Consider the following 24,952-nt stretch of genomic DNA (forward strand, 5'->3'; position numbering starts at 1 on the left):
AGATGGAGCCCTGTCTTGGAAAGCAATTCTAGAAAGGCACACAAGGAGCCAGAGCTCAAGAATATGAACCATTTCGTAGGTAATGGAGTGCTGTTAAGAAGTTGTAAGTTGGGGTGTGCCATGGTCATATTTGTATTTAACAGAGATCACTCTGGTGCCAATGTGATATTGCATTTGTGGGTAGGAAGGTGGGGTGGCGGTGCAGGGGTTGAGGGAGAGGAGAAGAGGAAAGCTGTATATTGAAAGACCACATCAGAATCTGTTGCTGTAATATCAGTGAAATCTCAGGGTCTTAAACTAGACAGTGGCTGGGACTTTAGACAGGAAGGGACTGTAGAAGAGAATGGGCAAATTCGATTGATGAGTGGGTAGTTGGAGGTGAAGGGTCATGTCAGGGTCAAGATGACTGGCTTGCTTGACCTCATGGTTGATGGTGTTTTTCTTTGAGAAGGGAATGCAGGTTTGAGGCAGGGGTAAAGACAGAGTTAGTGGTGGATTTGTTGAATTTGAGTTCCTTCCAAAATGTTTAGGTGGTGCTATCTAGTAAACAGCAGGGTATATATGATCTTTAAATCCTCTTTCATCTCTAGAGGTCATCCATTTGTTTATGTATTATCCATCTCTTCCTACAACTAAATAAGATTTAGTTGAAGTTAACTTTTTTCCTACCTTTGTGTAGGACCAGCCGTGTTCATCAGATTTCTGCACCTTGTCTGGATACAAAACGAAATAAGGTTGTGAATTCATGCGCACGCTTCTCTAATATGAGAAATCTATAAACTTGGTTGTTTTCTGAAGCATTGGTGTGAATGAATTGATCAGCGAGATAGGTTTCAAGTGCAGTTCCCCGAATGCCTGGTTGAACGGTTAGGTAGAATAGCCCTCGGCCCCTATGTGTAGTCAGTGGAGGGTCAGGCGATTGCGCACTGTAACTGACTCAAGGTATCGCTGTTATTCATGGGCAGTTTAACTTTGCGTTTTATTGGTATTGGCCAAGGGGAGACATTCTTATAGTGACAGGGAGGTCACCATAGGAGAATTAAAGAAACAAGAAAAAGCTAAATCATATTGTCAAAATCTTTATTTTGTTAAGTTATCAAAAACTTCTTTTCTGCCACTCTGCAGTGACTTAAGCTATTTTATAGTAATGCTTTTTTCCCTTACACTTGATTTTAAGAAAGAGCTGAAAGGTAGGATAATCAGACACAATGGAAAGAAGCAAAAATAAGAAGGAACATGAAAGGGACAGGAAGTTATGCAAAACTAAGCAATAGTTCTAGGCAATTCAATTTTAAGGCTTTGAACTCTAACTTCCACTTTTTTGATGGGATTGGAGCAAGGGTGAGGACTAGGGCTTGAGATCTGATTCTATGTATTTATCAGTCCTGTCGGAGCTTCTAGCTTTTTTCTGATTTTTCTTTTTCTTTTGGATTGGCCCTGAGCTAACGTCTGTTGCTAATCTTCCTTTTTTTTTTTTTTCCTCCCTAAAGACCTAGTACATAGTTGTATATCCTAGTTGTAGGTCATTCTAGTTCTTCTGTGTGGGATGCTGCCACAGCATGGCTGGATGAGTGGTGTGTAGGTCTGCGCCCAGAATCTGAACCGGTGAACCCTAGGCTGCTGAAGCGGAACACGCGAACTCAACCACTCAGCCATGGGGCCGACCCCTTTCTGATTGTTATTTTACTTTGCAGCGCAAATCACAATCATATCACACTGACATGATTTTCTCTCTTTTCTCTCACTTCTTTCTTAGTACGTGATTTTCAGGTTTTTTCTTCTTTGCTCATCAGCAGGGCCCATTATCATAGGAAATGTTAATGGCCTGTACTGTGTCCATCAGGTAAGACCTGAACTGCTCTGACTGGAGGGGGTGGGCAGAACTCTGTCAAATGGACAGAGTTGGCCTCCCCCCTGTCCACCTTTCCTGGTGGCCCCAGAGGGCTTTTTGCAAAACTTGAGCCTTAGAAAAACCATACTTAAAAATCACCGTACAGCTGCTTAGCAGTTGCTCAGCTATAGTAGTTTGCTTCATGATCTCTAGCTCCTGATTAGTATTGTGTGGGACATTGGGTAGATGTTTGATTAATATTGATTTCATTGAACTGGCAGACAAATTAAAAAAATTAGTTCTCCTCTGTGTCTTTAGGAAAGCTTCAGTTTAAAGTGTTGCAGACGGTCAAATGCTTTCTCATCTTTAAATTTGAAGTTATCTCTGTATTATTTTCCTATGTTTTTAATTCTGTGTGTAGACAAGCAACCCTTCACTTATTTTTGGTTTCATTTTATTTTGGCATACCTAGTCCTTGAAGGAAAAGAACGTTTTCATTTAGAGCAAACAAACAAACAGAAAAAGCCTACAAAATTATAGAGCCAGAAGAATGGATAACTTTGAAGGTGAGAGTTAGAAGAGTGAATTATATGTTGGGCCCCCTATTGTCTGAGAATAGATGATAATTCCCCTGGTAAGGCATTGGTGGCAGGGGATAAGGGAACAAGGATGGACTGAGGCTGGGGGAAGGGAACAGTACCTCCTTGTAGGTGGAATTAACCTGGATGAGGTGTGAGAGTTTAACTTGAGGCCACTGGCAGCCACAGGAAGCAGGGGAAGCCCTCCTGTATGAGTCATCTCCAGTCACAATTGCCCAGAGTACACGGCTTTGTGTGGTGAAGGATGAAGTTTGGACAGGATGTCCAAACAAGGGTTCTGCCCTGATGATTCATGTCTGTGAGTCACGTCTGGTCCCCTAAGACCGTTATGTGGCTTTGCTAGCTCTGACCATGACTCTGATCACATGCAGTGTAGCAAAAGTGCGTCCCAGTTTCTGGAAAGCTCTCAAAAATACAACCAGTGGTTATTTCTTCTTAGTTAGTAGCTGAGATTCTTAGGATCCTTCTCTTCCTTCCATCTTTCACATCATTTCGTTCAGTCTCAGGGGTCAGATGGCTCTTCTTTTGAAGGCAAATCTCTTGTCTTTTCTGTTCTTAACCTCTCCTTTGTTTTTAACTTCTCCATCTACTGGCAACATCTTCACAGCCTGTAAACTGGATAAAGTGTGTTTTTAAAATCATGTTTTAAAAAAACTGTCATTTGTAAAATGCGAGTACACGGCCATGCGCTCCATTCATCCTTTAGTGCCCTACAATTAGGCTTTTTCTGCCACTGAAGACCTCCGAGTTGCCAAATCCAGTGGACCGTTTTTGGTCTTCCCTCTTACTTGACTTCCCTGTGGTACTGCACACCACCTTTTCTTCCTTTCCTCTTGGAACGTCTTTCTCAGAACTTTGGCTTCCACGCCATCATCCTCTTTGGATTTTCTTTTTACTTTTGGGAGGCTATGAGCATTGTAGTTAAGAGCCCTCTGTCCCAATGGCCTGTGTTCAAGTCCCAGCTTTGCTGCTTGCTTTCTGGTCGCTTGGGAAATTGGCCAGACCTCTCCAAGCCAGTGTGTTTCTTCATCTGTAAAATGGGGTTTCTCTGTGATGATCCCTATGGAGCTCTGAGCACGATGCCTGGCTCATTGCCGCCCTCAGCAGATGTTAGCTACCATTCTGATTGTAGGTGACCTGCCCTGCTCCTCTGGCTCTTCTTTCCACCCCATTAATAGTGGCTTGCTTGATAGCCTCCTCACACGGCACCAGTTACCACCTCTGTGCCCCGGTTACTGACAAGCCTGCTTCTCTCCCAGTATGGCTGCAGTGAAGAAATGCAAGACCAGCCAGCCTGTCCCTCATCCATAAAAGGAATCGTCCTGCATGGTTCCCTTCTGCCCTGACCGCGTTCCGTGTGTCTTCTCCTTTCCATTTCCACTGCGCCTGACTTAGATGAGGTCTTCATCTTCTTCTTCTTAGTTTTTCAACAGTCTTCCTGTCTTCACTCTTGTGCAGTGCATGCCATTGCCTCCACTGCTGCCCCGGTAATGCCACTGTGCAGAGTTGACTTTGTTCTTCCCTGTGTGAGTGTCCTCTGAGGGCTTGCCGTTGCCTGCGGTGTGAAGTCTCTTCTTCCTCGCGTGGCTTTCGAGCCCCGCCTCACCCATCTCCTTGACCTTCCCCTTATTTGTTTTTCTCTCCAACCTACTGCTTGTTCCAGTCTGTTGAAATACTTAACCCTTTGTCCAAAGCGCTAGATTGTTTTATTCCATGTGTGTGTGCATGCTGAAATAACTTCCTGCACTTCTTTACTTTCATGAACCTGCCTGGCAAAATCACAGGCATCATTTAAGACATTTTTGGGAGGTATTTCTGATTTCTTTTCTTTACACCCTTCTCACCGAGTCCCTCCTGTATGTGCTCACGCCACCCTGAGCAGACCTCTGTGTATGTATGCCCTACGCCACTGATTCTTTACATGCCTGCCATCCCTCTTGACTTTTCGGTCATGATGTTTTCCTAGTGATTAGTACAATACTTGGCACGCGGAAGGCATTCAAAAAATGGTTGTTGAGTGAATGAATAAACAGCCAGGTAAACTAAGTAATCTGTCAGTACCAAGTTCTCACATTGCAAGAACCTGGGGTATTTATTCATTTTTACAGTGATATTGATAGTATCTTTATAAGCCATTTGAAGTCCCACTAAACATAGAAACTGCAGTTAGACCTGAGAGAAATAGCTTTCCCAAGCCGTGCTGATTTTGAAGGTTTGTCTTCTCAGGTCTTATTTATTTCCCAACCTATTGATCCTTTTAATTATGTTGAACCATATGAAATTGCCAGTATTCAACCATCAGTTTCATATGGCTCAAGCTATAGGACTAATAGAAAGGAATTTGTTGGTCTTTATGCATCTGTATTTTTTGTAAATAGGGTGGAAATGGAGACTAGCCTGGCTGTGGGTGGATTTTCTACTTGGTAGAATGAAGAGCTCTGGCTTAGTTTCATGACCTTTCCCATGAAATCAGTGGGAGCGAAACCCTACCCTCCCTCTCGTTTTCTGAGTTGGCCACACTCCTTTGTTTAGCTCAGGGACAGAGGGAATGAAAGCTGCTACAAGTCAATCTGGGAGACCAAACTGAGAAGCACCCCTCCTCTTGGATTATGTTCTTTTGGCCTCGTAATCACAACACTGAGGTTTTCCTGTAGGTTCTCTCATGGCTGACTCTGTGTTCGGAGGAAAGAAGATTCTTCCGTCTTTCCTGAATAAGAGGAGAGACAACTGTTAAAGAAAAAATTATTCTGATGCTTGTTCAAATGGTAGGGAAGATTTTCTTCAAGACTGTTGCAATAGGGGTCATGACCATTACAATAGGGAAGAGAGGTTGGGTTCAAGTCTGAATATAGCAAACACAGCTGGGGATTTACAGCCAACAAACAGGGGGAGGAGGTCAGTGGGTGGAAAGTTACTAAGAGGAGACATCAAGGGTAGGGAGATTCTTGCTAAGCTGGCCTAATATGTTTCTTGCTGAAGGTAGCCCGTGGACTCATACATTAGAGATGGGAGATGAGGAACTCAGTCAGTTATCAAGGGTTAGGGGATTCCTCCCTAAACTGACTTAGGATTCTTGCTACAACTGAGCTAGGCAGGCTGAGGACGAGACCTAGTTGAAAAGTTGGCTCAGAAGAACCTGTCTAAAGTTTGGTCAAGGAGACAGTCTTTGTCACTGTCTCCTGGATCCATGAGTGCTGCTTTCTCAGGAGGCATAATTTAGTGCCACTGAAGAGAGCTGGCCTTTGGCTCTGTGACCATGGAAATTCTTCCGCATGGCTCTCTCTCTCTGTTGTCACCTTTTTTTTTTTTTTAAAGATTTTTTAATTTTTTCCTTTTTTTCCCCAAAGTCCCCCGGTGCATAGTTGTATATTCTTCGTTGTGGATCCTTCTAGTTGTGGCATGTGGGACGCTGCCTCAGCGTGGCTCGATGAGCAGTGCCATGTCCGCGCCCAGGATTCGAACCAACGAAACACTGGGCCGCCTGCAGCGGAGCGCACGAACTTAACCACTCGGCCACGGGGCCAGCCCCTGTTGTCACCTTTTTTTATTGGGTTGGTATTATGATATTATTGGCAAATGCAGTAATTGGAGGCTGAGATGAAAGGGAAGTTCTTTTCCTTGTAGGTGGTTGTGCTTCCACGCATTCATAATAAAACACACATGATTGTAAAGCAGACAGGTATTGTCAACCCCTCCCCCTTAGAGCTGTTGTTCCTTGGTTTTAGATGGAACCTTAGCAGGAGTTTTGAAGGACGTCAAAAACATTTATTGGTAAAAGTAAATCCTTGGAGCCTCTCTTTATTATAATATAAAAATTCATGACTCAGTACTGGTAAAGCCTTCTGATTCTGAAGAGATAATGATATTACAGTTTTTTTGAGAAGCATTAATGTATTTTGATGATTAAAAGCACTGTATATGAGGGGCTGGCCCGGTGGCACATCGGTTAAGCACACATGTTCCACTTTGGTGGCCTGGGGTTCGCTGGTTTGGATCCTGGGTGTGGACGCGGCACTGCTTGACAAGCCATGCTGTGGTAGGCGTCCCACATATAAAGTAGAGGAAGATGGGCACGGATGTTAGCTCAGGGCCCGCCGTCCTTGGCAAAAAGAGGAGGATTGGCAGCCATTAGCTCAGGGCAAATCTTCCTCAAAAAAAAAATTTAAAAAAATTTAAAAAAAAGCACTGTATATGATAAAATAATGGGTAACAGGAAACTTTATAAAAATATCTTCCAATATACCCTTATAAAGTTCTAAATTCAAAGATTTGTATTCTTCTGGCACGTGAACTACCAAATATCTTTTCATGCTTTGCCAGGTTATCTTAAAATCCCTAAGTAAATATAAAGAGACAGGACTAGATGGCAGTTGTGTAAGAAGAGTGTTGCTCAGGGTTCAATGCCTAGGGTGGGCCATCAAGTTCTCATGCAGGCTCAGCATGCTCCTAGATCAAAGTGATTCCTAATGGGAAAGAAGCCTGCAAGGAAATGCGCTCCATGAATCAAGAGGTGTTGGTGGAGCTGGACCCCTGGGGGCGATGCCCAAGGGAACAGGGCCTCGGGAGCCAACCTTCCCACTAGTGATACTACAGGTGGGCCAGGGTGGCTCAGGAGCTGAATTGGTCCTTCTCATCCATGCTTCACACTTCAAATGGGGTTATAGATCTTATCAAATGGTAAATTTATTTAAAGACGGAACATGATACAGAGCGAGTGGCTTGCTGTTTATGTTATTTGCTTCATCGTATTAGTCATGCTGTGAGTAATGTCACTGTGTTTCCTGTCTCAGGTTCTCAAAGGCACCGTGACTGACTTCCCTGGATTTGATGAGCGGGCTGATGCGGAAGTTCTTCGGAAGGCCATGAAAGGCCTGGGTGAATACAAGCCTTTTTTGTTCTAAAAAAATGTGACATTTGTTTTTCGGAACAAACAAATCATTGATTTACAGTAAGAGTAATTTTAGAACATTTTGATCTGAAATGCACAGAAAGAGAAAAGATAGATGTTGATTAAGATAACAGAATAATATGACTGGCCGTCCAGTGCTCAGGCACACAGACTGAACAGGAAGTTACATTCGGCCTCTGTGCTGCTCAGCTTTTCCTGTATGGTGGCTGACTGAGTAGATGGGCGGACGTTGCCAAGTGCTCAGCTCTGCAGCTCTTTGCTCCCTGTGCCCAGTCAGATGTTCAGTTCTGCAAGTCTCTTTCATTCCACTGTCTTCTCTTTCTAGCCATTGAAAAAGTCTCATCTCGAGGATTTCCACAGATAGCCGATGCCCCTGTCCTCAGCCTCCTTCTGCGCTAGTGTCTGTGGGTAGGGATCCACCTTCCTCAGACTTGGCTCTGTCGAGTCACTCTCAATTCCAAATGTCCTGTGAGATTTCCTCTTGGAGCAGGAGTAGGTGCAGGCCCTCTGGCCTTGCAAGGCCTTCTCTGGTTTCCCTGCCCACCTTGTGGGCCTGGGCTCACATTATGGCTTGCCTTGGTCTCTGATCCAGCCATGCTGGACCATCTGATCTTCATGAAAGCCCTGTATTTTCCTAATGCTGAGCTTTTCCTGCATTCTAAAGCCTGTCCTTCTTCCTTACATCAGTGCCTATCAAAATCCTTCAAGACTGTTTTGGTGTCACCTTCTCTGTGGAGCTTTTCCCAAAACTCCCTTCCACCTCTTGACAGCTAAGACAACCTCCTGTGAACCCCGTTTAACCCCTGGGCCTCTCCTGAGCACTCCTCACGTTCTCCCCTAGCTCACATTATTTGTGTGTCCTTATATTTTTTCCTCTAAATTGTGTGTAACCTGAAACCATGGTCTGTATCTTTCTCCTCTCTCAATCCCTTGCAACACCCAGCACGTTGCGCCTTATGAATAGCTGTTATTTGAGTAAGTATCTGTTGCAAGAAAAGCTAGGTGCACTCAGTTTTTAAAAAGTCAGGAGTATTTTTGTGCCGACTTCACAATGTGTCAGGAATAGGGGGTAGTATGTATTGGAAATAATATGACATTTTACATATTGTAAATTTTATAGTTCAATAAATTACTTAATGAAATATATAAAATATATTTTGTGAAGTATGGAATTAAAGTGACTGGGGAGCTGGCTACAAAGGTTATTGGGAGAATGGGCATGTGGATGCTGAGATGTAATCGTTTGAACGTAAATTGCAGGCACGGATGAGGAGAGCATCCTGACGCTGCTGACATCCCGAAGTAATGCTCAGCGCCAGGAAATCGCTGTGGCTTTTAAAACTCTGTTTGGCAGGGTAAGACCGCACTTCATCCCCAGGTGGAACGTGAGAGCAGCTGTAGGTTTTAGACTAGTTTGAAATCTACTAATGTTCTTTCGTAAACATCATTTATTTTATGATTCTGACTTTCTTCCTCTTCTTTTTTTTCTCCCCCCCAGTTTCTTAATTAACAGCTGTTGGTATACAATACTGCCCAACTTGTCCTCACATTATTGGTTGTTTTGCTGTGCTGCAGAGGTGCCAAAAGGCCGCTTGGTGGTGACTGCCCCTCTTCTTTTCCTCTGTGCTTCCCACTCAGGATTGTTTTGTTGTCCCCTTGTCTAGGTGCAAACCTGTATCACAATATGTTTTGTTATGACGCAGTCACAGTCTTGGTTCCTTTTGGAATGGTGTTTTAATCAATGAGTTTTTCATTGATTGATTTAAATGCTTTTATTTGATTAACAATTCAAAGTAAAAATTGTTTGTTACTAAATGAATCCATGAAAAACTCCAGTGTCGTTTTGTTCTGAAAATTTCTGTTTATCATTTTATTGAGAAACAAATGCAAAGGAAAAAGAAAAAAGTATTTTAAGGATAATTTCTGTTTGCCTGGTGTGCTGAAACTGAAATGGAGAGCAATTACTGCTTTTCTTTCCATAATTATGTACACAGTCTCCCCGGAGTAGCAGCCGTCCCTCAGGAGCCGGGAGCACAGTCATGAACATTATCCATTATGTATTAGAATGTTACTAGATATTGAGAGAAAAGAAAAAATTGTTCTGTCTAGGTATGATGGGCCAGATTTTTTCCTTTGTAAGAATGCATTTGTGATTTTTTTCGGGGGGGAAATTTTTTCAAGATACATGTTTCTCACAACAATATTTTAAAAATAAAATATTTTTAGCCCACTTTTAAAGTATTCGTTTTTTTAAACTGTTGAAGTTAAGAAAAACATCTCTTAAAAACAAATTCCTTGACACGTAAGTGGCTCTGCTTTAGTTTAAGCCTTAGGTCAGATGTCAGAAGTGCATTATTCAAAGCTATGGGGTCTGTGTAGCTCAGGTGCCTTGTTTCTACGTGGAGATGGCAACATACAGAATTCATCAGGACAAAGGGCTGCCATTCATACTTAAGAAGAATCTCCTTAAAATTTCTGCCTGGTTGGGGGCTGGCCCCGTGGCCGAGTGGTTAAGTTTGCGCGCTCCACTGCAGGCGGCCCAGTGTTTCGTTGGTTCGAATCCTGGGCGCGGACATGGCACTGCTCATCAAACCACGCTGAGGCAGCGTCCCACATACCACAACTAGAAGAACCCACAACGAAGAATATACAACTATATACTGGGGGCTTTGGGGAGAAAAAGGAAAAAATAAAATCTTTAAAAAAAAAAAAAAATTTCTGCCTGGTTAACAAATTTGTGTTTTCTGTGAGTTTAGGACCTTCTGGATGACCTGAAATCAGAACTGACTGGAAAATTTGAAAAATTAATTGTGGCTCTGATGAAACCCTCTCGGCTTTATGATGCCTATGAACTGAAGCATGCTCTTAAGGTAAAAGGATGCGTACAGCAACACTCCTGTCATGAATATTATTATTTTGTGTTGATAATTCACCTTATTTTTTATATTAAAAATTATTTGAATTATTTCAGTGAGGGTTTCTTGGATGACAAAACTGTGTAGGAGGAAGTAAGAAAAGGAGAGAGAAAACTGCAAGTGTGTCATTTAATCTTTTTGTTTTGTTAACTCAATAATAGTGGCTATTTAAAATTTTAATAGTTTTTACAGCTTTTTATATTTTGTTTTCATGTCTGTTTCCTAATTTTGAGATGTATTTTAAAAAAGTCACAGGTTAGGTATTTTATCTTTTAAAATAGAAAGTTGCCTGATTAGGGAACAATAATGTTGATCATTTTAGGTTAAAAAATAAAGCTTCAGAGAGAATTTTCGATAAGATTTTTGAATACCCTTTCCTTCTTTCCTATACTTCTAAACACTAAAATGAAGTAACTGGAAAACTTGTTATGATTTCGTTAGCAAATAACTAAATGTAAATTTCCTCTACTGGTGTTTGGAATATTGTATAAATGTGACTACACTGAAACATTTGTTTAGACTTATGGGACGGGAAATTGGTGGAGGATAGATTTTCAATGGGTGGACTGAGATTTAACAACAAGGAGATGCTGTGGCGCAGGTGTTCTTACTTACGCAGTGAAGGAGAAGAGAGTTTACTAAGTTAGGAGCATTTCTATGCTATTCTCTTCATTTTCCTACAGTGTTTCTTTTGGAATAAACAAAATCTTAGTTTATTGAAAAAAGGGTGTTTTTGTGGAGTGCTTCTGAAATGTCAGCAGTAGCTGAAATTTTGCCAGAGCAGAAACCTAGGTTTTTCAGTATTTGGTTTTTGGGAAAGAAACAGAAATATAAAAAGAATAAGGCTTAAATATGCTGTCTTTTAAAATGAAGTTCAGCTATATCATTGCTTGTCTGTTCTAACTTGACGATGTAGATAGGACTTCACTAATCGGAAAAAGGAAAACCAACTAAAATAATTTTTGAGAAATCCAGAAAGCAAGCCTCAATTCCTTTATACTGATCCAATTCCCAGTAATCAAATGATGCTGTATTTATTGTTACCCTTGGTGCGGAATTTCCCTGTGGATCCATAGAGAACTTAACTTGGGGGCAGGGTTTATGTTTTGAGGTACAGATTGTTTAAGTATCAGTGCTTTTCCATATGAACTTGTGTAAAGTTTTCATTTTTACCATTTCAGCCTTTTTTATTATTTCATTAAATTGTTTTACTTTTAAACTCTTTAGAATTAAAATGATAAAATTACAAATTTATATAGTGTTTTATGTCATATTACACACATAGACATACAATAAACATTGTTTTTCATTAGACAAAAAAGGATAAAATTGTCTTTGGAGAGAAAATTAACTTGAAATTTTTTATTTCTGTAACTAATAGAACTGGTATACAAACGAGTGACTATATTGTTGGATAATATTTGTATAATTATGCTATTTGGGTAACATCTATTTTCGGAAAATGGCTCTTTTTAAATTTTATTGACGTTTTCTCTATTAAAAATCTCTAAACAGGGAGCTGGGACTAATGAAAAAGTACTGACGGAAATTATTGCTTCAAGGACACCTGCAGAACTGAGAGCCATCAAACAAGTTTATGAAGAAGGTAAGTGTTTTGGATTCTATTTCCCCTTCGTCTCCAGGGCCGCTTTTTCGTTTCTCTGAGTGAGCACAGATCTTCATAGTTGCAGGGGCAGCCCATTCCTGACTGCTGAATGAATGAATGAATGAATAGGCAATGATTCAGGCTAGGTTTCTCCTTCAGGGAGGAAAAGACTTCCTTTTACTAGACCTGTAACTGTTTTAGTATTTATAAGAGGCTTCCGATGAAGATGGAAGGTACTTGACATAGGATTTGCTAGCAGGGTAGGGCTATAGAGGTTGTCTTTCTTTTACTTTAAGACGGAAGTGTGTTTTCTTCCTTAGAAAAATTTGGTTTTATTTTAATAGAAGTTACAGTTCTATGTTAGTAGAAGTTGAGAATTATCTAAAAGGGGCTTTTGGAATCTGGGAGAAGAAACCTTGTCCAAATCAGAGTTGATAAAATTGTTGCAGTAAATGTGTGTTGTTTTAGCTAATGGCAGTGCTTGAGTACTCTGCAGTTTGATTTTTCTTTTTGGTGTGACTTTTTTTTGTGAAAAAATCTATATTTCAATCTGAAGCATATCCTGTGAATGGAACCAAGAAAATGACATAAAAAGTCAAGTCAGAGTGTAGTTCCTTTGTTGTTAGATTTTCTGTAACAGACTCTTTCCCCACCTGACCGAGGAGGGCCAGACCATCCACGTTGTCAGCTCAATCAGCAGACCTCCAAGCCTTTAGCCAGGAAAATGGGTTCCTTTCTTGGCATTTGTTTATTAATCTTAGAAATGATGTAAGTCAGAACAGCGTGGAATTGACAGCAACTACATAATTAGCTTTCCGAAGTGCTGGATCTCCCGTTCTGCTTCTCTTTTTGTAGTTGGACTGGTCCCAACCGCTAAGGCAGAGGTGACACATGTATCTCGACCTTTGAGTTTTATTTGATGTGATATTCAGAGATCTCTCTGTAGGGATGTTGACATTGGTGAGCGAGCGTTTGTGCTGCTGGATGACAGATGGAGTGCCCCCTGCCAGGGTATAATAACCACAGATGGCCCATCCTTCTCAGTTGTGTGATTGTGCTCTAGCTGTGTGTCTGGCAGTGTACTGGCTGTCATGAAAGAAACAAAAGATGGCATAACATTCTTCCTGTCCTTCAAGGAGTTTGCAATCCTTTTAGGTGTGTGACATGACTTAGAAATAAGTGCAGTAGTTAAAGGATAGTAAAATCTAAACTAAAGTCAAATACCAAAAATGTTTAATGTGAGAATTCATTTGGAGGAGAGAGGTCATCGTGGCTTTGGAAGTTAGGAGAGGCTTCATGGTGCAATCAGACAGGGTTTCAAGATTAGGTGGGTTTTGGGTAAGTGAAGAAGGCATTTTTGGCATTTTGGTCGCTATGTGCAATGGCCTGGAGACTGGAGTGAGAAAAGTATATTGAGAGAACAGAGAGAACCTGACTGTAGTGGAGAATATGGGCATGTCCATTTCCGGAGGGAAATTGAATAAACATTTAGGCTATGTTAGAGATGGTTTTGCGTGACTGGATTAGAAGTTTGGACTTGATTCAAAGGTATGGTAAGTGCCTGAACAGGCAGTGGAGTATTGAAGACACAATGGAGGAAGGAAGGAGATTTGAATCAAGAGACTGATGAGGTGGCTGTGTGTGGGGAGGTAAGCTAGGAAGTTAGGGCCCAGCGTGGGTGGTGGGAGGTGTGAGGGGATAAATCAGAGAGGGGAGAAATATTCGAGAGGATTTGATGGTTGATTATGTGTAGGAGTTGGAGTGGAGGAAGGAATAAAGGATTCCTTCAAGGTTTTATATTTCGGTAACTGGTTAAAATAAACATGTAACTCTTTTAGACCTTTTAAAATATAAGTTTTGAGCTTTTAAAGTTTATTTGCTTTCAATAATGATTAAATATTTAAATGTCTTAGAGGAATACCTGCTTTCCTTCGGTAGCAGCTGTTTGAGAGTTAGTGAAAGGGCTTGTAGGTCCCACTTCCCCTCTTTCCTATGGAATTATGTTGAATAACTGGAAGTAGAGGTGGGGAGGGGCAATTTTTAAAATATCATTGCTGTCTCTCAGAGTTAACTTTATTTGCTGCAGAGAAAAAATATCTTGCTAGGGGAAGGAATAGCCGTGCCTGAAGAAAGAAAACTCAGAATCTTAGAGGACGGAACACCTCTGGAAACTAATCACGTACAACATTTGAAAGAAAGCCAAACAAAGTTTGGAATTAGGATTGATTGCACTTTAAAGGCTTTCCAGTACCATCCTCTGTCTACAGATTAACAAGTACATTGGTTGAGAGCATTTCTGAAAGGCTGAGTCAGGATTTAGGGTTGAATCGAGTGCTTTTGGGAGACTTTAGTTTGTTTTTGTCCAGCCACTCACTTAAAGCATTTGCCTTTAGTCTTCAGAGCACTCAGAACTCAGACACGGAGGAGAGAACATTTATGCTAATGTGATATTTCTTCCTTCATGTCTCTCCCGTTTGATTAATGAGGTAAGGTGTCTTTTTCCAGTTGAAAGAAGCTGTACGTAAGTATGAAATTATTCTCTTGCAGAATATGGCTCAAACTTGGAAGACGACGTGGTGGCGGATACTTCAGGCTTCTACCAGAGGATGCTGGTGGTTCTCCTTCAGGTATCGGGTGGAGGCTGTTTATAGTTTGATTAAAAGTCTGAATCTGGACAGGTCTGAATCTAGTTAAGTAAGGTCACTTAAAATTCTTTTAATCGTTTCTGGTTCTTGTTTGATTCTAGTGTCTAGTGTCTGGTGTGTGGTATGTGTTTGTGTTTCAGAATATCTGACCTAAACTCTTAATAGCTAACTCGTACTTTTTGGAATATCACTATGCTCTTTTATTCGTAGAATTTAAAATCAAGAGGGTCAGATTGATTTTGGATGGTGCCGTGTGATAATGTGAAGTATAGGAGGATTGATAATGATCTTAATAAAAGCACATTATTCCTAAGAGGAACAGCTTTATGTGCATAACCATCAGGTGGAACCATTTTTCCTTTTGAATGAAAATGCTTGTGTAATTCAGTAACATGACATGTTACCTCTTATAGGCTAACAGAGACCCTGATGCTGGAATTGATGAAGCGCAGGTTGAACAAGATGCCCAGGTGAGTGAGACCTAGTATATGATGACTTTATTATGCTATATAAATGAAAAATTCCATGCTAATGAAAAATCATAATGTATGTTGTAATAGCATCTAAAAATAATCTTATTTATGGGTCCTTTACAAATCATAAGACTCAAGTAAGTAGTTTCCTCTCATTTTGATCTGGTCAACAAAATATTTTATCCCAAAGCTGAAATGAAATGAAATAAATTATGTATAAATAATGAGTTCTACCTAGATACATTATTGTTTTGTGATTATGGAAAATTCACAAAATAGAGAATTCTACCAAAAAACCCGCAAGTGTTATTACTTCCACTGCTCATGAGGCAGTAGTCTCTTGGCGGGAGAGGATAAAGAAGAAAAAATAAAGTATTGTAGTGATAAATGGTGTTTTATTACATAATAGACGACAAGTTATTTTGGTATTTAGAAATTCCTCCACCTTTCCTTTGATAGAGTTCTAAATTCTTTTATAACTGCTTTCTAGTGACTCCCAAGTGAAATTTTGCACTTAGTGGCTTTTAAATCCCAGTAGAGTCACAGTGTGGTTTATAACGTAATCAAATGCAGGAAATAAGCATCAGAGAATTTGAAACATGAGACTTGAAAACTGGAAATTGGTAATAAAGGAATTACTTGGGTTCCTGGAATCACATAGCACAGCCCTGTCTCTGTGGTCACGTTTCAGTTAGTAAAATAGACAGTTCTGATTGTTAGTCTTGCACCATTGAGAAGGAAGAGCAGATTCACCCCTCCAATCGACTGCTCTCTATGGAATAGCCACTGGGTGTGTGATCTGGCTTTGCTGATAGAAGGAGGAGGGCATTGTTCTTTAGGGTTGATTTCATAATGGATTTGAAATGCTGTTATCTCTGTCTAGCTGGAGAGAGAAAAGGAAAGGAAACGAACATCTACTGAGGGCTGGCTGTGCAGCATTTGATGCTCGCCTGACTACCCCTTCTAAAATGCAAAGCTGTTGTGTGTTCTCACTGTTTAAAACCTTAAAACCCTTCCCTGGGTCCCACTGTCCTCAGGATGAAGTCCAAGCCCCTAAATGTGGTTTATGAGCTCTTTTATTCGTTATCTGCCCCTTGCTTTCTTATGCCTCCTTCCTTGCTCTTCCTTGCTCTCTCTTGCTTCTCCTGCCCCTCCTTCCCTGTTCACCTGATTAATTCCTCTTCTAGCATCAGTCCCCAGGTAGCTACTTTTCAGGTTGCCCTGCCTGACCCCCCCCCGTTCCCCAACCCCACAACCAGGGGATGTCAGGTGCCCCTTACAGGGAAGACTGTGGCATCTCAAGCTTCCTGTCACAATCGGTGCTGCCTTCCATTGAGGCTGCCTGTTGACCTGACTGCCTACCCAGGGCCCTCTGAGCTGTCGGTTCGGTTTGTATCCTCAGCTCCTAGCATACAGTAGGCAACCAGTAAATAACCGATGAGTGAGTTAGTGCGTAACTCTACGGTAGAGGGGATAATTTCCCTTTTATAGATAAGGGAACTGAGGCTCAGGGAGGATTTCGAGAAACAAGCCCATGGCCCCCACTGAGTAGAGGTGGAGCTGGTGTCCCGCCTGGGCCTGTCTGACCCCACAGCCCTTTCTTTTTCACTAGATGACAGTGATCTCAGTATCCTCACCTGTCAGCCCCTCTCATTCCTCTACAGTGTGAAGGGGTTATGATTAGAAGCACAGTTCTGGCTTAACTCCACTTTCTTGAGGGGCAAGGGCTGGAGCAGCCCTATAGACCCGTACCCCCAGCTCTCAGGGGCGTGGTTCACTCCCGAGACCACCTTACTCCTTTCCGGGATTAATTATTTGTGAGCTTTGTGGGAGACGGTGTTGATTCTCACACACCTGCTCTCAAGAGTAGGAGCTCTGGATGCTTTTCAAGGGTCACAGTGAAGGAAGCCAGCTCCAGCAGTCTCAGAGGACCTCGGGGAGGCCTTCGTTAGCGGGCAGATTCCCAGCACAGTGGTGATGGAACCAGAGCACTGCTGCAGCGTGAGGCCACTGAGCAGGACAGGACATTCTCCCTCCTTTTCACGGGTTTCTCTCCTCGGAGCCCCCAGTGTGGAGCAGTGTTCTCAGGCTCGTGTGCCTGTGAAACACCTGGGGGTCTCCTAAACTGTGGATTCTGACTCAGAAGGTCCGGGTGGGGCCTGGGCTTCTGCATCTCAGACGAGCTCTCAGTGATGCCCACGCTGGTCCTGGGAGAGCACTTTGAGTCCTGAGGCTGTGTGGGTGTCACTTCCTTGTCATGCAGGGATAGGACCATCGATCGGGACCCTGATGGGGAACTTGGTACCTCTGAAGACCTCCTGCGGAAGTTCCTTTGAAATATCCCCTGAATACAGTCTGGGCTTCCCTTACCTATTCAGTGACCAGAGCGACACAGAACATGCAACACTGGCTATTAGTGTTTGCTTTTTGAAATGTATTAGTATTAATTAATTCAGCCTGTTGAAAACAATGATCCTTTCAGTATTGTAAAAAGGAACACACCCATTTATTCTGTGCAGCAAGGGCAGCTGGACTGTTATCACTAATGGGAATTTAAGATTTCTTAATTGAGAGTAAGCCGAGATAACCGAAGGGCCCTCTCATAAGCTTTGGAATTTTTTCTACTGATACCTGGCACCCGGAGGTTTCCTCTTATTTCGGGGATTTGATGAGCCACAATGAGTCTTTCACCTGGGAATTGAACAGTTTATAGATAACGCACTTTGCTTTTTAACAATTTTAATATATTGAGCTGATTTTCCCTCCTCCCCTGTCAAGTCCTTGTTTTCGTTTTCCCTGGAGAAACGTTGAGCTCTTGCGGGAAGGAGGGGAAAGGAGGGGAAAGAGAAGGGAATCAGTGTCTGTTGAGCACCGCTATGGGTTACCTGACACTGTTCAATGCATCCATCACGTGAGTTTATCATCTCCATTAGTGATGCACTGGACACACCTCTGTAGGTGAGGACACTGAGGCTCAAGGAGAGATTGAGTAACTCATCTAAGACTCGCAGATAAGGACAAGGACCAGATCTTTTTTAACTCCAAAACCTCTGTACTGTGCACTGAGCCAGAGGTTATCAGACTGTGCTTGGGCTAAACTGTAAAGCCCCCTCTGAGGGAAGCGGGGAGGGTGAGGAGGTGTGAGGGTCCCTCATCCGGAACAGCTCTGTGGATTGTGGGCATCCTCGTTTAGCAGAAAGGACCCTTATGTTAAAACAAGACAAAACTTTTAAATACTGTTCTACATGCAAATGCCATTGTTATTGTTGCATATGATTTACTTAATCATTGTTTTAAAATAAATCCCAAATGTAATTCTTCCAAGAAAAGTAAGAGATTATAGTTAAAAATAGCCACTTCACCAATTATTCCCATACAACAGGCTTAGCTGCTGTTCCTACTAGAGAGAATTCCTAAAAATACAGAACAGTTGATAAGAAAGGAGTGCTGCAGCGATGTCTGCAATATTGTACAGGGTGAGCCCTCCCCCTTTGGGTGTTAGTGTGTGTGTATATCTTATCTGTATGTAGAAAACACACTAGATGTAGTACCCAGTGTCCAGAATGTTGTTATTCATGGTCATTTTTATCTTCTTCTTTATGTTTTTTCTCTGTTTTACAAAATTTCTCAATGAACCTGTGTCATTTTTGTCATTAGATTAAAAAACGTTGTTTTAAGGCAGGTCTATAACACAGTTCTAACATTTAGATACTTGCTTGACTTCCACAGTAACTCTCTTTTCAGTTTTGAAGACCATGCTCACATGACCAGGATTGATATTGTTTATCATTAAAATAAATTAATTTCAAAATTGAGTATAAAGATGTCTTATTTTTTAAATTCTCTGTCAATATAGTAAAAAGTAGATCATACCACCATAATCTACTTCCTTAAACATACTACTGGGATTAAAATTTCTACACCCGAATGTGCTGTGATTGCCTCCTGTCCTTCCCCAGTCTGCTACTGTGGGTGTAAGGCCAGCTCCAAGTAGCAGCCTCAGCAAGTTGCATTCGTCCTGCTTTAATGGATGTACTTACCTTGAAGTGAATAACTAAAAGGATAGTATAGACATTTTAAAGGTTGATTCTTTGAGTTTTAATAAATTATCCACATCTCAGTAAGTGGACTCATATTTAATGATCATGTTTATACGTAATTTTATTTTTTCAGCAGTTATATGAACTCTGGAAAGCATATGTCCTTTTCCATGTCAAAAAGTAAATATGGACTCTCAAACTATTCAATAAGTGTATGTTAAGTGCCTGCCATATGCCGGGCACTGTGCTGTACCCACAACCTTTTAACAGTTCCTTGTGATCTCTCAGAAATGTGAAAACTTTGTAGCTGGCTTTGGTTAAAGTTCAGTTGTAAAGGAACATTATGGAGTTTAATTTTTATCATGTGTTATTGAACAGCTACAGAGCAAGCAAAACACAATGCGGACAACTTACCTCTTAGTTCCGTTCTTCCCCAGTCTGTAAATGGCTCTGTCAACAGAGAGGTCATCAGAATTGTCCGCCAGCCACACCACTGCTCCTGGAGCATTGGAAGTCCCGGTTGACATTTTAGGAGCATTTAACCTGCACCATTGCTCTGCTTTCTTGCTTTGACCCATTCGTCTTCTGTGGCCCAGCTCAGAGGCAGGCTCCGGAGTAGCTCCAGACTCACTGAGCTGAGTTTCAGAGTAGGAAACAGTAGGAATGAAAAGTGTGAGACGATGAGTCAGGTGAATTAACATTCACGGAGTAAAACACAAGCACAATTAAGAACCTTAGGAATGAGAGGGAGCAACAGTTTATTAACTGCAGTTGAAATTTTCGCAGACTTTGTTTCAAGCTGGAGAGCTTAAATGGGGGACAGATGAAGAAAAGTTTATCACCATCTTTGGAACACGAAGTGTGTCTCATTTGAGAAGGGGTGAGTGAAAAAAACGCATATGATACAGATACTTGGGTTAATTTTGAAAGTGCGTGAGCCAGCACGCCAGAATACCTGCTACTTAACAGGCACTTCATGAATGAATCAATTTTTGTATTTCTTCCTTTTGGTGACCTTGAGGTATCTCGTAACTCTCTGCTGCTATTGTAGCTTTTAGGAAACTAGAGATCTTTCGTCTGCCCTTCATTATCAGAGGGTAATGAGGGAGGTGGGCCTCTAGATTGTTAATCTTAGAGTCACAAATCACTAAGTGGTGGCTCACTACGAGTATTTCCCCCTAAATAGTGATATGCAGGACCTCATCTCTGGATATTCATCAATCCTTGTGGCACTATTAGTTGGGATTGAGTTCGATGACAAGTGACAGAAAACCATACAAATAGCAGCTTTAAAAATTGAGCCTTCTGTAGGTAGGATTCCTTGGCTGATTTGGCAGGACCTGGGCTCTTTCTGTTTTTCTGCTGTGCTGTCCTTAGTGTTTTGGGTTTTCGTTCTCATGCTTGGTACCTCTTTGTTACAAGATGGCTGCTGTAGCTCCAAACGTATCAACTGTTTCACAGCAAGAAGAAAAGAAAGGGGTAAACTAGTCATATCTATGTCACTTTTTATAAGGAAAGAGAAAGCTTTCCAAGAATCCTTTCCAGCAGATTTACCTTTAGGTCTCATTGGTTATAGCTAGTAAGGGGGGGTTGGGAAATCAGTGAACAGATAACATTTATAATCCATTGTATAGGGCTTGGGGCATTGAGACTGAACAAAACTATGGTTCTGTCAGCAAGAAAAAAGGAGAGATTTGAGTTCAGTAGGATAATACCTGGTCAGAGTAAATGTTTTGTTCCTGAAATGAGCAGACCTTACATGATGAAAAAATCATTTTCATTTTTCTAGTGTTTGACAAATACATGACTATATCAGGATTTCAAATTGAGGAAACCATTGACCGAGAGACTTCTGGTAATTTGGAGCAGCTTCTCCTTGCTGTCGGTAGGTAATCTTACAATGTGTATAATATTTATGATGTTAAGAGCTGAAGTATTTTATGCAGTGGAAGCTGTGTTTGAAAATAACCACCTGTTTCTCCATGAAAAGAGCTTGACATGATATTTGGGTGAAGTAAACTCCTTAATTTGCAATTTTCAAAGTCTGTTTTGATGTTGAAAATACATGATTATCTGGTTAGTTCATCTAATCCTATGGAGATACTAAGAGAATTGTTTAAAAATTGTTTTAGGTTGCATTAAAAATAATTACTATTTCATTATGAACCTGAAATGTCGTGGGTATTACTGGAGAGGCTTTCAAGTGTTATTTCTGATACCTGTGAAATTTTAGAATCCTTTTTTAATACCATCCTCACAGCTTTGAGGCAGACTGAGAAATTGGCATCTGATTTAGAAAAAATATCTTTAGTCTCCAAATCCAGCGAGGCTCTAGTTTGTGAGTTCCCCGTGGTCCTAGTGTTCACATGGGTTTGAAGTGAACTTTGTCTGCTGTTTGTTCTGAGTGTTTGGTGTGGAGCTCAAGTTTTTGTACTCTCTGTCTTCAGGAGAATAAACTGAAGCTGTGCATGAACCAACACTAACAGTAGCCTTTCGTTTGAGTCTGCAGTCAGTGAATTATTATTGTTTTTTTTTTTGCTGAGGAAGATTCACTCTGAGCTAACATCTGTTGCCAGTCTTCCTCTAGTTTTTGTATGTGAGCCACTGCCACAGCCTGGCCACTGATGAGTGGTGTAGGTCTATGCATGGGAACCGAACCCAGGCTGCTGAAGCGGAGTACTCCAAACTTCACCACCAGGCCACTGGGGCTGGCCCGTGTAGTTAGTAAATTTTAATAGAAAACTTTTAGCCCCTTCAGAATTAGAATACACATAAAAATTATGGCATTTTTAATTAATGGTAGCTGTTTTTCTTAAGCTTTGGAAAAAAAGAGAATAAAAAGAATCTGCACAATTCAAGGATTATTATTTTTGTATATTATGGAATTTTCACATCATGTCTGAAGCTAAGCAGACTGAAGTCTGAGCAGCCCTAACATGCAATAGATGTGTACCTGTTCAGGGGAGATATTCTTTTCTGTTATCAGTTTATCTGAGTATTCCTCCTGAAATGGGTACGTCTCGTGCTGCTCTACATGAATCATGGATAGTAAAGAATACGGAGAGAATGCCTAGATTAAGATTGCAGGAAGCTGGTCCAAGGTTTGTTGAAGATTAGATAGAGTAGTAATCTTGTATTATTTCTTGAATGTTTGGAATGCAGACTTCCCGGATGTTTGTATAATTTATGGAGGATGAAGGTTGTGGCATAACAACCCGGGCTGCCAAAAGTGCTATAGCAAAAGGGTACTCCTAGAGCAAAGGGGTCTTGAAAACACGTGCTCCCCTTGTCCTGCACGCCTCTCTATGCGGCACTCAGAACTCTAAGGAGAACTCAAGCCAGTATCTAAGAAAATACCTGGTGAGCAAGGAGGTCAGCTCAGCTTGCAAATGAGCATCTCTTTAGCCTCCCTTACTTTGATACTTGTAAGTAAGTAGAACTATAAGCATGGGGCAGCTTTGGATTTTTAGTTACTTATCCTTTTCATATCAGAATAGCATCTGACTATTATTTATTTTCCCAGTGAAATCTATTCGAAGTATACCTGCCTACCTTGCAGAAACCCTCTACTATGCTATGAAGGTGAGTGCATACCTTGAATCTTCAATCAAATTAATTTATCTTTCTGGTTATTGTCTTTCTCCAAGTGTGATTGTGTTTTAGATGATAGACTTGGAGATTGTTTTTTCTCCTTAAAACATCTAGCTTAATTGTACTAAATTGTTTTACTTAGTGATTCACCCCAACTCAGGGGAGTTTGATGCTGTATTGGATGTTTTTAAACAATGCACTTCTCTCTCTTTCTTTTTTAAAGGGAGCTGGGACAGATGATCATACCCTCATCAGAGTCGTGGTTTCCAGGAGTGAGATTGACCTGTTTAACATTAGGAAGGAGTTTAGGAAGAATTTTGCCACGTCTCTTTATTCCATGATTAAGGTAGTAGAACCTTTCTTTAAGTTGTGTCTAGGAATCCACAGCAGACCAATGTATAGCGTGCAAGACATGCATGGGGGGAACCCAGTTCTTGTGTTACGTTTAAAGTTTTTGTGATTTGATTGGAGCTGTGAGTTATGAGCTCGGCACAATGTTTCCTGAAGTGCGGCCGATGGCTCCTGAGTGACAGACTGGCTGTGGGTGAGGCCGAGGCTCTGGGGAGCTCAGCAGTGTTATTCAGGAGTGGTGACAGATGACTCAACAAAGCCAACCCCTTGCCCACGATAGTAGTGTGTTTGTCCTTTCTCTCTTTCATGAGTTCCAGCTGTCTTTATTAGTTCCTCCTTTCTTTCATGTTGGTCTTTCCTTTCTTCATTGTCTGTTAGCACCTTGTCTCTGATACTGGTTCATAGTTCAGGAAAGAACCAACCAGGTCATATCAGGAATAAGGAAAGAACTTAGGTATTACCACCATTTTTGTTCTTTCAAAGCAAGGGACGCTGTGGCCTATAATTAAATTTGGCTTGAGGCCTTTTAACTTCCTTCCTCCCTTCTTCCTTTCCTCCCTTCCTCTCTCTCTCTCTCTTTCTCTCTCTCTCCCTTCCTCTCCCTATCCCTCCCTCCCTCCCCCTTCTCTCCCCGTCCCTCTTGGTCTCTCTTTCTTTCAATTGAGCAAGCTTTTAGCTTAGTGTGTGTGGCATGGCTGAAGAGCACTAGAGAGTTCTCCATACGCTCACAGGTTGAAACATGAATTCATTACACACATCTGTGTATGAGACAAGCAGAGGCAAAGCATATTGTGCTCTTCAGTCTTCAAGGAAAGCCATGACATCCAGGCAGTCCCAGCATTGCCCCCTCAGGCAGACATATACTATGTGATAGAAACTTAGAGTTTGATTAGAAAGCTTGATTTGAATATAGTCGTAAAAGCTTCCCTGTTCTCTGTGTTACTAGAGGGAAGAACATACCTCACTGTCTTAGCTAGAATGGTGCCTTTAAGGGGTAAAATTAGAAAGTTAAATGTAAGTTCCATTGGGAAGAAACTCCCTGTGTAACATTCCTGATGTGAAAGTCACACACAGAGAGATTACCCACTTGGGAGAAAAGTCATGTGAATAAAATTGGTTGCCAGATATTTCTTAGTTTCTTATTTTCTGTGGCTTCTGTGAGTCACGGAGGTTAACGGAGTACATTTGGGTTTCAGAGTGACACATCTGGGGACTATAAGAAAGCCCTCCTGCTTCTCTGTGGAGGAGAAGATGACTGATGTACCGCCCGGAGAGACCCCTGCGCTGTGCCTGCCCGCTGCCACTGCCTGCCTTCAGCGCATCTCGCTACACTTTTTGTATGCCAGTGCTTGACACATTGCCTTATTCATACTAGCATGCTAATGACCAAAACAGATGCGTTGTAGGTGCTTCTCTCTGATCTTCAATTAAGGTCTTTCTCTTCGACTCTTGTAGTACGGAAATGTACTTAACGTTACTAAGACTAAAGTCTGGTCATTTATATTTTCTTTTAAGAGGTCAGACTGCTTTTAGCCTTTTTAAAAACTTCATTTATATTAAATCAATAACTGTATTACCTTATTAGGAACCTTAGCCTTGAAATTGTGAACTCCTGGAAGTGTTATTAATCAAGTTTGCTACTATATTAAACCTAAAAAATTATGGTGGTGGCATTCGAAAGATTAATGAAAAATAAACATTTCCTTCCCCCTAAATTATGTGTGGGTGTGTGTTTAGAAAATTTATTTAGTTTATCTATTTAACAATGATACCTTTTTTCATGCAAGTCAATTGACAATGGTGTCAGCTGACAACTGAGTCTACAAATGGGTTTTTGGTGATAAGCTTGAAAGGCAACACCACAGGCTGCATTCTCACTGCAGTGTGGAATGAGGGAAGGGCTGGAGGATTCTCTGATTTATTTGTAGAGTGTTTCAGTGGGCATCCATTAAGGCAGTGCTTATGATGGTAGTTGCTTAGTGGAAAAGCTAA

At 41.3% G+C, this 24,952-nt stretch overlaps 1 protein-coding gene across 4 annotated transcripts in view; it reads left to right on the forward strand.

The window, feature by feature from the left end:
• Positions 1-24,675, forward strand: part of ANXA5 (annexin A5) — a 29,167-nt gene extending 4,492 nt beyond the window's left edge. Inside the window, exons 3-16 of one of the 4 annotated variants that reach the window (XM_070609203.1) lie at positions 1,757-1,843; positions 2,304-2,397; positions 5,778-5,981; positions 7,221-7,305; positions 8,600-8,694; positions 10,096-10,209; positions 11,770-11,860; positions 14,408-14,487; positions 14,919-14,975; positions 19,805-19,898; positions 20,808-20,903; positions 22,542-22,600; positions 22,833-22,955; positions 24,157-24,675. In XM_070609203.1, coding sequence (XP_070465304.1) covers positions 7,293-7,305; positions 8,600-8,694; positions 10,096-10,209; positions 11,770-11,860; positions 14,408-14,487; positions 14,919-14,975; positions 19,805-19,898; positions 20,808-20,903; positions 22,542-22,600; positions 22,833-22,955; positions 24,157-24,219 — 885 coding nt within the window. In that variant the 5' untranslated portion in view covers positions 1,757-1,843; positions 2,304-2,397; positions 5,778-5,981; positions 7,221-7,292 and the 3' untranslated portion in view covers positions 24,220-24,675. The remainder of the gene's footprint in view (positions 1-1,756; positions 1,844-2,303; positions 2,398-5,777; positions 5,982-7,220; positions 7,306-8,599; positions 8,695-10,095; positions 10,210-11,769; positions 11,861-14,407; positions 14,488-14,918; positions 14,976-19,804; positions 19,899-20,807; positions 20,904-22,541; positions 22,601-22,832; positions 22,956-24,156) is intronic. The other 3 variants (XM_008533211.2, XM_070609204.1, XM_008533212.2) reach the window with 3 other exon arrangements.
• The last annotated feature ends 277 nt before the right edge of the window (positions 24,676-24,952 follow it).

The sequence above is a fragment of the Equus przewalskii genome, chromosome 2, assembly GCF_037783145.1.
Source record: "Equus przewalskii isolate Varuska chromosome 2, EquPr2, whole genome shotgun sequence".
Classification (NCBI taxonomy): domain Eukaryota; kingdom Metazoa; phylum Chordata; class Mammalia; order Perissodactyla; family Equidae; genus Equus; species Equus przewalskii.